Below are 15832 nucleotides of genomic sequence, written 5' to 3' on the forward strand. Positions count from 1 at the left end.
TTGTGGCAGCTCTTTTTGTTGTAGCTAGAAACTGGAAGTTGAATGGATGTCCATCAATTGGAGAATGGTTGGGTAAATTGTGGTATATGAAGGTTATGGAATATTATTGCTCTGTAAGAAATGACCAGCAGGAGGAATACAGAGAGGCTTGGAGAGACTTAAATCAACTGTTGCTGAGTGAAATGAGCAGAACCAGAAGATCACTGTACACTTCAACAACAATACTGTATGAGGATGTATTCTGATGGAAGTAGAAATCTTCAACATAAAGAAGATCCAACTCACTTCCAGTTGATCAATGATGGACAGAGGTAGCTACACCCAAAGAAGAAACACTGGGAAGCGAATGTAAATTGTTAGCACTACTGTCTATCTACCCAGGTTACTTATACCTTCGGGAGCTAATAATTAATGTGCAACAAGAAAATGGTATTTACACACATATATTGTATCTAGGTTATATTGTAACACATGTAAAATGTATGGGATTACCTGCCATCGGGGGGGAGGGAGTGGAGGGAGGGAGGGGATAATTTGGAAAAATGAATAAAAAAAAAAAAAGCTTCTTCTACCTGAAAAAATTGTTAAAAGGCTCCCTGACCAAAAAGAATTTATAGATCATCTCTCAAATCAAAAGTAAATATAACAAAATTATAAAGATCAAATAGGACTAAAAATGAAACAATATGAGAAGATATCCCCCAATTCACCTCCTTTGTGGAAGTGGGAGGGCTACAGAGATTTTACATTGCACATGTTTTCAGACATTTTCAGTGTTTGCTTTTTTTCACCCATCTCCAAAATATATTAATTATCATATGGATATGATGGCTCCCTGGGGGAAAGGGGAGGAAAGGAAGGAGGAGGTATTTATGGGATGCTACAATGATGTAAGAACCAAAATAACAATAAAGCTTACTTTAAAATATTAGAGGAGAGAGGGAGGAGAAACCTATCACAGATATGGTTATGAGAAAAAAAAAATTTATTTAATTTTAATCAGTCCAAATTCACCTTCCTGCCCTCCCATGGGAATCCTTTTCTTCTCAACTAAAAACATTCTACATTCAAACTCCTACCGCTCTCATAAAAGGTAAGCAGCACACTATCACTAGTCCTCTGCAATTGTGATTGGTCATTGCAGTAAGAGTTCAGTATAATAATATTCCATCATGTCCACATGCCAATCCCTATTCATCCCTTTTCCAGTTACAGGCACTCCCTCAGATTCTATTTTTTTTTTTTTTTTTTTTTTTTGCCATCTCCTCCCTGTTTCTTCCCATCCCCTACTGAATGAAATGTATCCTGTGAGATGCAAGTGTTGGTTACTCCACCCCACCTGCTCTTCCTTATTTGTATAGATGTCTACTTGTATAACTAGATTAAAATTTTCTCTAACTTTCCTTTCCCTTCTCTCATAGTGTATTCCTCTATTTCTCTCTTTTTATTCTTGACTTAAGATCATCTAAACATAACAGAATCAAGAACATGCATTATCTAATTGGATTCCCTCTAAGACTTCTAATAATGATAGAGTCCAAGGGAACATATATAGCACCTCTCCATATTTAAATATAACCAATCTATCCTTGTTCAGTTTATCATTTTGCATTCAAGTATGTTTCTTTTCATTCCTGCGTTTATTCTCCAAAGCTTCATGTCAGGAATGTATAGAAGTACTCTTTTTCATTAAAGATCAAATTTCTTTCCAGTAACATTATACTTAATTTTGTTAGGTTAGTTATTCTGGGCTGTAAACCCATATCCTTTGAAGAATGAAATATCATATTCCAAGTTTTCTGCTCTTTATCATGATGGTTGCTAAGTCATGTGCAATACTCCTTGGAGCTCCTTCCTCTTGAATTCTTCCTGGAAGAAACTTTCTGAAGTTTTTTTTTTTTTGTTTTGTTTTGTTTTGTTTTTTTTTCCTTGTTTGACCTGAAGCTTTGCATTTTGGCTATGATGTTCCTGGGAGTTTTTATTTCAGGAGTCCTTCCTTCCTTCCTTTTTTCTTTCTTTTTCTCCCTTCCTTCCTTCCTTCTTTCCTTCCTTTCTTTTTCTGTCTTTCTTCTTTCCTTTTTTTTTTTAGGGTCATAAATTGGCATTTGTTATTTAAGTCCAAGAACAGATTAGAAGTTTTGGAAGGTGGGGGACACATTCAAAACAAAGAGTGAAAGATGGAAGAAGACAAGGGTGGAGACAGGGAACCAGAGCCTCTCATTTACATAAGCTCCAGGCAAAGTTGATCCTAATTTCTAAGCCTTGGTCTAGGACACACAATGAATCAGCACATGATAAGGTGGAATTCTAGGGGCACAGTTTTAAGAAAACATCAAGGGATGCCCAAAGTTACATATCCTACCCAAGGTGGACCTGCGATTCTCCTTGGATTAACAGCACTGCTGCCTTTTATGGAAGTGAAGCATAGAAGTTTACTAAATTCCATCCAACACATTTCAGCTCTTATGAAACATTCTTGTAAAGTCTTTGTGAGAAAGAATTCTTTCATTGCCTCTCTAAGTCTTGTACTTTGCTTCCAAATTCTTTGAATATACATTCAACCCGAAGACTATCTAGCTGCTACTTGCTCCTCAGTTAAAGTGATCTCATCCAGATTACACTTTCATGCTTAGCACAATGTCTGGCATATATTAAGTTTTTCACTAATATTTGATTGTCTGAAAATGATGATGTTTCCAGGGGAGGGGAAGTTTTAAGGGATAGGAAATAGGGAAGGCAATTGCCATGATTTTTCCAGAAGCAATGATAGTAATAATTTGATTAGTATATCTAGAGCAAGAAGTATAAAGGGTAAAAGGTATCTGGTTTTAGGAAAGATGGTCTTTGTGGATAGTTACTGTGAAATAAGATTTAACTTGAAATCCTGCTAGATAAATTTTCATTTAATCAGTCATCATTCAAGATGATACAGATCCTAAGTGGAAGGGCCAAAGATGAGTAGATTAACAGTCAGGGAGTGAGACTATAAATTTTAGAAATTTGTTTCCTGGTATTACTTCAATTTGGGAGGAGTAAAACAGGTCATAAGATGACCTAGAAAAATGTCTGCAAGACCTGGACAGGAAGATATAACAGACTAGATAATTTCAAAGCCTTAAAGTTATTTCTAGCTCTAAACTGTGATCCTATAGCATGGATGCATCAAAATAACTCCAGTTATTACCAGAGGAAAATAAAATGAATACTAATCAATTAACATCAATTGATTAACACTGATTAAGCATCTACTATGTGCCAGACACAGTATTTGGGATTAAAAAATAAAATAAAATAAAACAGATGCTACTCTCAAGTTTCTAAATCACAGTATTCCATTTAATGAGAAATCATCCTGCAAATTAAATGAGTTAATATATTCTATAATGATGCTGTGAAACTCTAAGTAATGAGGAGGAATAGTGACATCTTTTAAGACATTATGTGTCTGGAAGCTTCTGTTGGAGCACCATAGCATGAAGTGCTTTGTATAAAAAATTATTCCCTTAGTCAGCACAAATGTTACATATATATATTTCTTACTGTGTTCAGTTTTGTCCAACTCTTTCTGATCCCATTTGGGGCTTTCTTGACAAAGATATTAGAGTGGTTCGCTATTTCCTTTTCCTGCTCATTTTACAGATAAGGAAACAGCGGTTAAGTGACTGACCCAGGGCCAAATAACTAGTAAGGTTGAATTTGAAGTCAGGAAGATGAGTCTTTTTAATTGCAGCCCTCAAGTGTTATCCAGTGTGCCACCTAGCTGTCCTCCTTATGGTGCAGAAATAAAATAGGTTCCCAAATCTTGTCTGGAGATGTAAGATATAGCCAGAGGTATTCAGGGAAGATTACCACCTCTGGTATGAGGGCTTGCCAAGTCTTTTTCAGAACTGTTTATCCATTTTTGGTATCTATTTGGCACTCAACTCAACTCAACTTCCAAGAAAGTGTAGCAGGTTCAGAAGCCAGCACAGCAAACAGGCTAAACCAGATTGAGGGAGACAGGCCGGCCTCAGACTCCTTGGTGATATGGGGGGTTGTCTATCCCAAGTAGGTGAAGACTCCTCCTGGTAGAATGGGAGGATGGGGACACTCTGTTCCAGCGACCCCTAAAGGCAGCTGAAGTGGGTACTGTGGAATTTTTAGAGTTCAGTCAGACACTGAAGATGCCAAGTTCATCCACTGCATCCAGGGCCACTGCCAGCTGTCCTGACTTTTATCCTGCCGCTGAACTTTAATGGCTCAGGAAGAGGGAGCAAGATTGATGATTTTGTGCAACTCTGCCTCAATTCACACATAAGTCATCACTAGTCCTTATCAAAAACGGAGGATAAACAACCAGGAATAGCCTACTTGAATAGATGGATCAACAACATTTGTCTTAAACTTTGAGGTTTCAAAAGAGAGATGTCAAGTTAAGAAGAATGGAGGAGGGAAGATAAAGGAGCTCCTGTCAAATAGCCTTAATCTTCTCAATTGTCTTAGCTTGAAATAGAATCCTTTTTCAAGGATATACTCTCCAATTATTACATTTGTTTTTAGGTAGAAATTCAGTCTGCTTTGTTATAAGGCAAATCCATTTTATCATATAATTGCCTTTAATTTTTCAAAGTGAAAAGTGGAGATTGGACAAAAGAGTGACCAAGAACAAAAGATTTAATACAGAATTAGAGAGAAAGTCAGAGTACTTCCATCAGCCTTTCCCCAAACTATTAAGTTCATAGAACATGTCATTGCTGGTACTTTCTACACATGGAAAAGCCTAGTTTGGAATATGTTTTCTTTTCTAGTAATGATAGATATAAAGTTCTAGTTCAAGCAACTAAATTATTAACCACTACTGAGTAACTTTCAAATAATTCAGTGAACAGGCACAAAGAGGGAGAAATATTGGCATTGCATGAATGTCCTTTATTGTGAAGCCTCTTTGCTGCAATGAAAAATGAGTGAAATTACCTAAAATGTCATTTTTTAAAAGTTATTTATCCTTTGAAAAGAAGGATATTCCCATACTTTCTTGTAAAATCACTCAAATATAACAAAAAGTCTAATTTATTAAATGGAAAATTTCTAGCTAAGGAGAAATAATTAAGTTCTATGGGAAAACATTGAAGAAACTAGAGTTGTTTGCTGGGGAAAAAAAAGTAGGGCAGGGGTATTACTTAATCATCAAGTTTGGGAGGGGCTATGTAAATAATGGTTAGCAGATGCTTTCTAAGTATCCTGTATAAAATTTGTTTCAAATTGTGGTGAAGAATACTTAATTATAGTAAAACTTTATCATTTCAATAAGTGATATTTTAATTTAACTAATAAAAAATCTTCAAGTAATCAATATGTTATTACTTACTAAGAGGTATAGGAAAATGAAAAGAAAAGAAAAACAAAATTGTTTTCAAACTTTCACCCTTTCCCTTTTCCTCTCCTTCACAGGAAAGGAAAGAAAGCCATTCAAAAGCCTTGATTCACTTCCAATTTTATTTGCAACAGTATTTGTTTCAAATTAACCAATTGCTTCCTGGAAGATATGGGAGAATAACAAATGTATTCTCATGTCCCATTTTTATCCATTTCTTTATATTCATGAAATAAATCATGCAGAAAGTGTAACTTGGAGTTTTTTGTTGTTGAGGCATTTTAGTTGTGTCGGATGCTTTGTGACTTCATTTGGAGTTTTCTGGGCAAGGATATCGGAATGGTTTGATATTTCTTCAGCTCATTTTACAGATGAGGAAACTGAAGCAAAAAGAATTATGTGACTTGTGCAGGATCACAGAGCTAGTAAGTGAACTGACAAAGTTTGGAACTCACAAAGACAAGTCTTCCTGACTCCAGGCTTGGTGTTCCAGTTATTTGGAGTCAGAACCTGGATTTAAAATTCCAGGTTCACTTTTGCTATCAATAAATATAATCTTGATCAACTCATTTAATTATTCTGGGCTTTGCTTTTCTTCTTTTGTAAAATGGAAGGGGCTGAAAGGGAAGGTGTCAACTAGATGTCCTTTAAATCTATTCCTCACCTTGTATTTGCATGGAAACAAGTGACACAATCTTTTTTGTTGTTGAAGTTGTAGGCAAGGAAAGTCTTCCTTCATTTCCTTTCCTATAATTTTTCTTTATGACCACCTAGAAATGTAGATCAATGAGCTTGTAATATATATTTAAATGCATGCTGAAAGAACATGGAATGATCCCACACATTTAAATCCTGGTACTGTCATTTACTACTTATATGATCTTAGACAAGTTATTATTTATCTGTTCTGAGCCCCAGTTTCTTCATAACAGTTATTTAAAAGACCTTTAGGGATCCTCCCACTTCAAAGTCTATGATCATTTGATACATGCCCATACTTTGATGTCCTCTTCTGCTGATATGTGGGTTCCAAAAGCCATCTTTTCTCTTTCATACATCTTTAATCAATCTCTCTCAATTGGCTCCTTCTTTTGCTTGGATATCCCTAATCCTAAAATTTTTTTAAGCCTTCAATTACCTCTTCTGTCTCATCTAACTATTATCTCATCTCTCTCCTCCTCTTCACAAATAAATATCTTCATAAAGTTACCTATATTATGTCCTTCAATATCTTCACAATCAACATATTGCTTATCCTTACTCAACCAGGCTTTAATCCTTTCTATTCCATTCCATTAAATTTGCTTTTTCAAAAGTCATTAATGAACAGTTAACTCACCAGTTGTTAAGCCGTTATCACCAATTCCCTCCCCCTCATCCTCTTTGGCCTTTCTAGAACACTTAATATTGTTGGATTTTTATGTTTTTGTTTTTGATTTTTTTTTTTTGTCAGCCAGTGATTTAATAGTGCATAGAGTGCCTGGAGGCAGGAAGATCTGAGTTCAAATATCTACTTAGACACGTATTAGTTGTGTATAATGCTAAGAAAGTCCTTGATCTCTGTCTGCCTTGATTTCCAAAACTGTAAAGTGGGGATAAGAATAACACCTACCTTGCAAGGTTGATTTGAGAATAATATGAGATATTTAGGAAAAGTGCCTAGCATAGTGCCATGATAGGTACTATATACATGCTTATTCCCATCCCTTGAGAACTATTTCCTCATGCATACTCTTTTTCTCCCCTGACTTTAGAGACAATATATTCTCCTGTTCTCCTAATTTTCTCAGTCTTCTGTATTAAGTTACTTTTTCACTACACTATACACTATTTCGTCCTGTTTGCCAAAAATGTTTTACTAGTCTTTTGTTCTCTTTTTCTTCTCTCTTCAGACTTTCTTCTATAACAATCTAATTTCTTAGACGTGGCCTATCAGCAATTTGGGATTTCCCTGGATCACCCCTATTATACATATACACATAGATAGATACAAACATATAAATAAATGAGTGACCTTTTCTAAAGGTACAGATTCACATTTACAATTACCCATAGGACAATTCAACCTTGATATCTGACAAGTATCTCAAATTCAAAATGTTCAAATTCCAAATTTATTTGTATTTCTCAGAAACCTGCTTTTTCTTTAGGTTTCCTATTTCCTTCAATGGCACAAGAATCCACATAATTTAATTTAATTAAAACATCATTAATTAAATGCATACCCATAGCAGACATTAGAAGCTAAGTGTTTCAAATGAAAAGATTAAGTAATCCCTGGACTCAAAAAATTTACATTCATCCCAGTGGGTGGATGCAATGTAGGATATAATATTACATAAAGAGCAAATACAAGATATTTTGAAAAGGGAGAGTGTAATGTTCTCTTCTAAAATGCAATGTTCTCTGAGAGCAGGTTTCTTGAGGAGCTTCTGGAAACAGCCTTCGTTTCAGTTCAGTTCAATAATCATCCCAAAAGCAGCCAGGAGTTAAAGACGAGATCCTTTATTGTCTCCTTCAAAATCTTGAATCTTTTCCTGGGGCCCAGTTAGCTTTAGTAGAGGCCCATTTCTCTCCTTGGTTCCAAAAGCTCTTGCTGCTAGTTCTTTGTCTCTTCCAGCTTCAGCCTCCATCCAGCACAAAGGTGGAAGATGGAATGAATCTTGACTCCTCCTCCCAGAGAATGGGCTTGTGGGTTTCTGACTTGTGAATCTCCCAGATGTCCAAGAGTGGGTTTGTCCTTTAGTGGGCTTGTGAACTCCTCCTTATATATGCTCTCTAAAGGTGTGAAGTCTAATGTGTGAGCTAATATGTGATGTCCTTTAAAGATGTGAACTAAGTACATATACATTAGCACCTTATTTCAAGTTCTGGCCCATAACATCTCCTGCTTTCTTTTGATTTAGAACATGAGGTGTTCATGACCTCCCTGACTTCTCAAGGAGGTGAGAACCTCCAAAAAGAAGGTGATCACACCACCTCTGACTGCTCAAAAAAGGAGTGAAAACATCATAAAAAGAAGGTGGTCACGCTCTCCTTGACTTCTCAGGAAGGGAGATGAAAACACCAAAGGAAATGGGAAATCAAATCAAATTAGCGGGCTTCTGAAGGAGCTCACTCTTAAAACAGGTATACATAAATCTATCAATATGGGAGGTATTACACATAATTACATAGGCACATAGTGCTAGAAGTGATGTAACAAATAATATGAATCAACATGAGGAATTATATATGTCCATAAGTCCCAGAAATAGTCCAAAAGGAATCTATTGTCCATTTGTTCATGTGCCAGGAATCCAATAATTCCTGCAAGCTTTGAAGTCCTGCAATAGTCTCAACAATTTTTCATCTCAAGGAATCCAATGATTCCTGCTGATTTTCAAGTCCTTCAAGTCTTATCTTGTGTTAGGAAATCCAATGATTCCTGCTGGTTTTCAAGTCCTGCAACAGTCTTTATCAACAATTTTTCATCTCAAGGAATCCAATGATTCCTGCTGGTTTTCAAGTCCTGCAAATCTTATCTTGTGTTAAGAAATCCAATGATTCCTGCTGGTTTTCAAAAAAGTATGTCTGTGTTCTTTGGGGAAAAAAGTAAGGGAACCTCTGCCAACAAGGATTTCCAGATCTAGCTGTGATGCTGAGATGTGGTCCTGGGGTAAGTGCAGAAGCAGTGGCACAGGACACTGATGGTTATGGACACTTATAGGAGAAGGGAATTCTTGGTTTCAGTTCCAGGTCAGAGGGGAGAATTGAAGGAGGGCCTGAGGCCAGAGGCACCCTAGAACTAGAGGTGATTGCAAGCACAAATTGATATAAATAAAAAAATTTAAATGAGCAGGAAAAGGAGAAAGAACCAACAATAGAAAGTTATTATGGGAATGGAGAAGACTGGAGTTTGTCTTCAGAGGAGGACACTGAAGCAGAAAAAGCCTATCCAAAGAGCATGTCAAATGATTACCTGCCCCAAAAGAATTCATAAAAGAACTCAAAAAAAGACTTTTAAAAAATGAGAAAAATTGAGGGAATTTTTTTTTTAAACCAAGAACAATCCAAAAAAAAATGATTAGAAAAGAAAGTCTATCAACAAAAAGGAAATTCAGAATCTTAAGAAAGAAAATGATTCCTTGAAAATTAGAATTAGGCAAGGGAAAGCCAGAAAAGTTATGAGAACAAGAAATAATAAAATAATATAAAATGAATGAAAAAATAGAAGCTAGTGTGAGATTCTCATAAGAAAAGCAACTGATCTGGATAACATATCAAAAAGTGAAAATATAAAAAGTCAGATTACTTGAAAGCTACAATCAAAAAAAGAATCAATACAATAATACAAGAAATAATTAAGAAAATTGTCCTGAAGTGTTAAAACAAGAGGGGAAAGTCAAAACAGGAAAACACAAACAAACAAACAAAAACACTAATCACAACCTGAAACCCTATAAGGAAAACTTATGGAAACATTGTAGCTAAATTCCAAAATCCCCAGATCAAGGAGAAAATATTACAAGCATCAAGAAAAAACAATTCAAATATACCAGGGCCACAATTAGATTCACACATTAAAAGACTGTAGGTCTTGGAACACTATATATCAAAGAGCAAAAAAATTGGGGTTGTAGCCAAAAATATCATACCCAGCAAAGTTAAACATAATCCTGAAAGGGGGAAAACATATTCAGTGAATTTTCAGACTATATATAAATATATAAAGAAATATGAGGGTGAAGAAATGTGATAAAGTCAGAATAGGGAGGATAGAAGGATATGTAGATTAATGAGAATGGAGTAAAGAGGGAACAATATATATAGTTTAGAAGGCTATGAAAGTCCTCTAAAATCAGATAGAAACAAGAGGGCAAGGAGAAAGGGTGGCAGGGAGGATAAAGGATGGTAGCTTAAAAATTAAGAGCGCAAGTTAGAAGTAAAGCAGAGGAGTCATCAGGATTAGGAAATAAGAGACACAAAGATAAAGATCAGAATAAAATTTATTATGTAAAAAAGCAGGGGTCATAATCATGTCAAAGTTAAAGCTAAAATAGATTCAAACAAAAGAGAAAAAAATATACACCCTATTTGCCAGGCATAAAACAATAATGCTTAAGATTACTTAAAATAACCAGCCAGCCTACTGTAGTAGTTGAAATATTGCTGTGGTGTAAGCTGGTGAAGTTAGAAAAATATGTGATGACTTGAACTTATGAAGGAGGATGCAAACAGAATACAAACATGTTAGTATAGTCTTATGTAAATGCATATGAATATATATGTGTATATATGGATATGATTATGGATATCTCTCTCTATATGTGTGTGTAGATCTAGATGTGTATGTGCATGTACATACGTTTGCATGTATAAGTTCATATGTATTTGTATATACACTTAATTGTATATAATTATATTCAATTGTATACTTAATTGTATATAATTATATATACAATTGTAAGCTTAATTTTATATAAGGCATAATTGTAGTCTTCTTGGAGAAGAGGGAGGAAGGGAAAAAAGAATAAAGTATAAAGTACACAGCAGAGAACAAACCTACAAGGAAGCAAAGAAAAAACAGACAGTTCTGAACATGATGTGTGATATTTATTATATAAGCTTTCTTAAAATGAAAATTTATTGCTTTCTATTTTGAATCCTCTCTGCTGTGCACACGGCAATGTTTTGTTTTGTTTTTTTCTCCCTTTTCCTACTTTGTGCGTAAGACTAAAATAAATAAATGAATGAATGAATAAATAAAGCTTTCCCCAAAATTTCCTGTAGACACACCTCTTTCTAGGAAGTCCCAGCCTAGGTACTTTACCGGTTTCAAGAGTCAATATCATTGCTGTTAGGCAAAAAAAAAAAAAAAAAAAAAAAAAATTAAATTCTTAAGTTAGCATTATCTGGAACCACTGGAAGAGTCCTCTCTTTGAGTAAGGGTTCTTAATCGGGGATTCTTGTTAAAATTGTGGATAAATTTAGGAGGGTATTTGAGCAAGAAAAAAAAATAGTCTTTGTGTTCAATAATCTCTAACTGAATATAGCATTTTCTTCAGTTAAAAACATTCTGAGAAGAGATTTTACCAGTTTGTCAAAGTTTGTGGCGCGCGCGCGCACGCACGCACACCCACCCACACAAGAGCCAATTAATAATACCATCAGGGACTGCTAGAGAGAACTACTCTTTCCTCACAAATGCCCTCGGAGAAAACTCTCTTCTTCCAAAATCTATCTCGCACCCACATCAAATTCCGCCTCCTCCCCAGGCCAAGGCATTCAAAGGATTCAGATCCCGCCTTCCGCCGCTGCGAGCACCTGGGAGGAAGTTTGTCTCTAGGACCAAGTCACTTTCCTCTAGTCCCTGCCGGTCTCCTTAGTGTCTTACCTTCCAGGCCAGGTCCACGTCAAAATCCCTGGCGCGGAGAAACCTCAGCAAGAAGGCATCCGTTAGGGGCAATGGCCAGTTCTGGCCGTGGTCCGCTTCAGCTCGCTGGCGGAGCTCGCTGATGCCGGATTGCAGGAGCGGAGAGGAATCTGGGAGGTCGTTAAGAAACTTCCCGCTGAGACCCTGCTGGGGCTGTTCCAGAGCCATGCTTGCTGCGTCTACTTGGTGCTGCTCAGCTCTTGGCTCCGAGGGGCAGGGCGTAGAGCAAAGAATGCCCAGTCACTGGAAACTGCGGCTGCAAATTTAGGGACGAGAAGGGCGGCGGGTGCCGCTGCCTTTGCGGCCAATCCATCACCTGCTCCTCCTTCAGTAGCCACTGCCAATCCGGACAACCCACCCTCAGAGCTTCTGGCGGGGCCCGCGTTGCCCTTGCATAACTGGGTCGCTTGGAGGGAGCTTGAATTTTCTTTACCCTTCCGGTGCCAGACGGGGAGTGCCCCAGCTCCAGGGTCTTTGTCCAGCCTCTCACTGGAAATCACTGGCTGGTTGTTGCGCCGGTTTCCACCCACTTGAATTCTCTGAGAAACTTGATTTCTATGGGAACATTATCTTTTATATATTGTTTTTGCTAAAGAAATTGCAAGGATTCCGAGTCTAAGTGCATGCATTGATAGTTCCTTCACTAATCCAAAAGAAAATGGTTAAAAAGTTTTTAATAGCTTTGCTGGTCTGGACTCCAATAAAAGGAAATAAGTAATTTTAAAACATCAATTGTAAGGCTACAGGATTATAGGATTTAGAATTGGAAGAGATAATCTGTCCAACCCTTTCTTTTACAAATTAGGGAACTGAGACTCAGACTGAAGAGAATGGGATTTGTCCAAGGTCACACAGTCATTAAGAAAACTTTGCCAAGGCTAGAAACTGCTATTGTCAGGTTCCTCTAAAATGGAATTCTGACTCCATCAGTTCGACTTTTGAAAAAGAAAAAAAAAATGTAGACTATTGCCTTGAGATCATTTTAAGGATCTGTTTTTAAATGTTAATCAATGTAGTTTGGATTTGTAAGTTTATTTACAGAAAAAAAAATTGTGCCAAAATAAAGTTTAAATTCCAGGGTCTCTTATGCAATGCTTGTTTATGTATTTTTCTCAATTGTGCTATTTTTGTTTTCATCCTGGTGAATCGTTGGAATGACCCCATTTGAGGTTTTCTTAGCAAAGAACATTTCTTTCTCTTTTATAGATGAGGAAACTAAGGCAAAAATTAGTCAAATTAGACTTGCTCAGAATCACACAGCTAATGTTTGAAGCCAGATTTGAACTGAGAAGATGAGTCTTCTTGAGTCCTGGCCCAGCATCCTATCCAAGACACCACTGAACAAATAAATAAATAATAGATATATCGAAGTTACCTGAAAGGGTGGGGAATGTGGATGGAAGGAAAGAAGGAAGGCGAGTGACTTCAGAACCCCGTAATAAAAATCTAGAATGATATTTCTGGAACTGGTGGACTTAGGAAATGAGTTTACAAAAAGAAAACAAAGTAAATATTCAAAAGGTAGTTTATGATTTGTTTTTAGAGCTACTTTGCATCTTAAACTTTAACAATAATTTAACTTTGGTTATTTGATTAATGTAGAACAGTGATCAGTTTATCACCCCAATTTCAACTTAATAAAAAAAAACAACCCCCCCCTCAACAATTCAGATGTCATCTCTCTTTGGCAGGTTAGTAAAAAAAAAAAAAAAAAGTTTCTTTTGCTCAAATTTGAGTCTTAGTCAATAGTTCATTACCCAAATTCATAATCAGATAGAACAGTACACTTTTCCCAAATGTTCCCATAAGAAAAAAATTTTAATTTATATTTATGTTTAATAATGTTTATTGTTATTTGTTTTTTATGGTTTTTGTTTATGTTTAAGAATGCTTATTGTCCATATTATGATGAAATTGCATGGAGAACCTAAAGAGCTCAACCATCAATATATTCATCTTGGACAGCCAGTAAAAACTGAATAACAAAGTGAATTCAAAATGGAGAAGGAAAGTAGACTGGAAATCACTTCTCAAACAAACAAACAAAAAGTGTTATGACATTAAAATGCTCCTTTTAGAAAATGCTTTCAAACTTTCACTGGAGACAGAAAACTCATCTTTATAGTACTGATATTTTATCACTGTTGTTATAAGTCATAGAATATTATTACACATCCTGAAGTTCATCTCCAACATGTTGAGTGTACTCCTTATGAATTTATGGAAATACACGGGCAAGAATTGCACAAGATGAGCAGTCATAGGTGTTTTATAATCTGCCTCACTAAAGAGAAATTCCAAATGATGGGATTCATTTGAGCACATATTTTATTTTAAAGTATAGGTTGATAAGGGTGGTTAAGTGGTGCAGAGGGTGTCTTAGCCCTGAAGTCAGGAAGACCTGAGTTCACATCTGATCTCACACACTTAACACTTCCTAGCTGTGTGACCCTGGGCAAGTCACTTAACCCTAGTTGACTCAGCAAAAAGTAATCCTAATAAAATAACCTATTCTGGGGCTTCTTAAACTTCTTCCACTCACTATCCTTATCACCTGAGAAATTTTTAAGCAATTGTGTTCTGAATCTGAGCAGAGATGTATTTGGCAGTATATTGCATGCTCAGTGTAAAATGTTCAAGTTGTGTGTTCAGAACCAACTCTTGAATGAAGCCTTGAGATACAACATGGGCAAGTGCTGCCAGAAAGCGCTACCTTAGATTCACGACCTGTTTGATTTTGACTTAATTTTTAGTTATTGCATTCAAAAACCTTTCACTGTTGTCAAGTCCCATATTCACGGGATGTGATCCTTAGTTTAAGAAACTTATTCTATCTGTGGCTGCCAAGAATGCTCTTTAGAAATCCCCTCCATTCTCCCAAGGGTTACCCACTTTAGCCTAAACATACAAAACTTCCTGTAATGGGAAACTCAGTGCAAGGAAACAATTTATGCATACTTATTTTGTATTCCTGTTTCTATCAAATTGAAGTCTACCATTCTACATTTTCTGCCTCATTGTCCCTATTTTTGCTATTCAGGACCCTTCACAAAAAACAAACAAACAAAAAAACATTATCTAATCCCTCTTCCAATAGCAACCTTCAAATATTTGAAGATAGTTATCATAACCCTCAGTCTTCTTTTTGCCAGACTAAATATTTTAGATGTTTACATCTAAGGCTTTACATTTAAATATTAAATTAAATTTTATTAAATTATATGTTCATCTCTGTTAAGAGCAATAATGATGTTTATTCAACACATTAACTATTTCTGCTGCTTGCAAAGTTGATGAAGATGAGGATAAATCTAAAATCTAAGCTTTTATCCATACTTTAGGTACTGCACAGAAGACTTCCTTCTATGTAAAATTAAACCATGAATAACTATTTAGATCCAGCCAGCTGATTCCAAACTCACCCAGTTATACTATTGTCTAGCACTCTTCTCATTTTTTAAGCCTCACAAACTTTGTCAACTATTTGCTTAAGATCTAGTGGGTTTATTATCTTTAAAACTAGAAGCTGTCAATACATTAATTTCTTCCACCAATAAAGATAAATGAGCCATCTATAACTTGATAGGTAAGACTAAGAAGTTGGCTAAAGTATATAGAGTTTAAGTGATTTGCCCTGGATGATATAGCTAATAAGTTTCAAGGATGTAAATAAACCTACATTTTTCAGACCCCAAGTCCAGCAATTTATCAATAGTCCAGAATATTTTAACATCAATTTAGTAAATCTGCCCAAAAAAGGGAAATATGGTTAGTTTTGGTACTACCTTTTCTTGAGGAAGTCATTCTGATTAATATTTTATTATTTTTTGTTAGAGTATTAATGATATTGAAAAACTCAGAAAAAAATCTTGGATTTTCAGGCCTAATCTGTCCTGTTACCAGTTGTCTCTGCTGTAAATAATTTCCTTCTACTTGATACTTCATCCCTTTCCTGAAGTCTGTAAGAAAACTTTCATTCTGAGATTTCCTTTTAATCTTTATTCTTACCAACTGGAACATCTTTATCTTTGACAAGAAGGCTGAGAGACAAATTGGTTCTACTA

At 35.8% G+C, this 15832-nt stretch overlaps 1 protein-coding gene across 1 annotated transcript in view; it reads right to left on the minus strand.

Moving 5' to 3' along the window:
* TTPA (alpha tocopherol transfer protein) overlaps positions 1–13308 on the minus strand; it is a 44867-nt gene extending 31559 nt beyond the window's left edge. The window contains exon 1 of the mRNA XM_074278766.1: positions 11730–13308. Within this exon, the coding sequence (XP_074134867.1) occupies positions 11730–11936 (207 nt within the window). The 5' untranslated portion in view covers positions 11937–13308. The remainder of the gene's footprint in view (positions 1–11729) is intronic.
* Between the last annotated feature and the right edge of the window lie 2524 nt (positions 13309–15832).

Source organism: Sminthopsis crassicaudata, chromosome 1, assembly GCF_048593235.1.
Source record: "Sminthopsis crassicaudata isolate SCR6 chromosome 1, ASM4859323v1, whole genome shotgun sequence".
Lineage (NCBI taxonomy): Eukaryota > Metazoa > Chordata > Mammalia > Dasyuromorphia > Dasyuridae > Sminthopsis > Sminthopsis crassicaudata.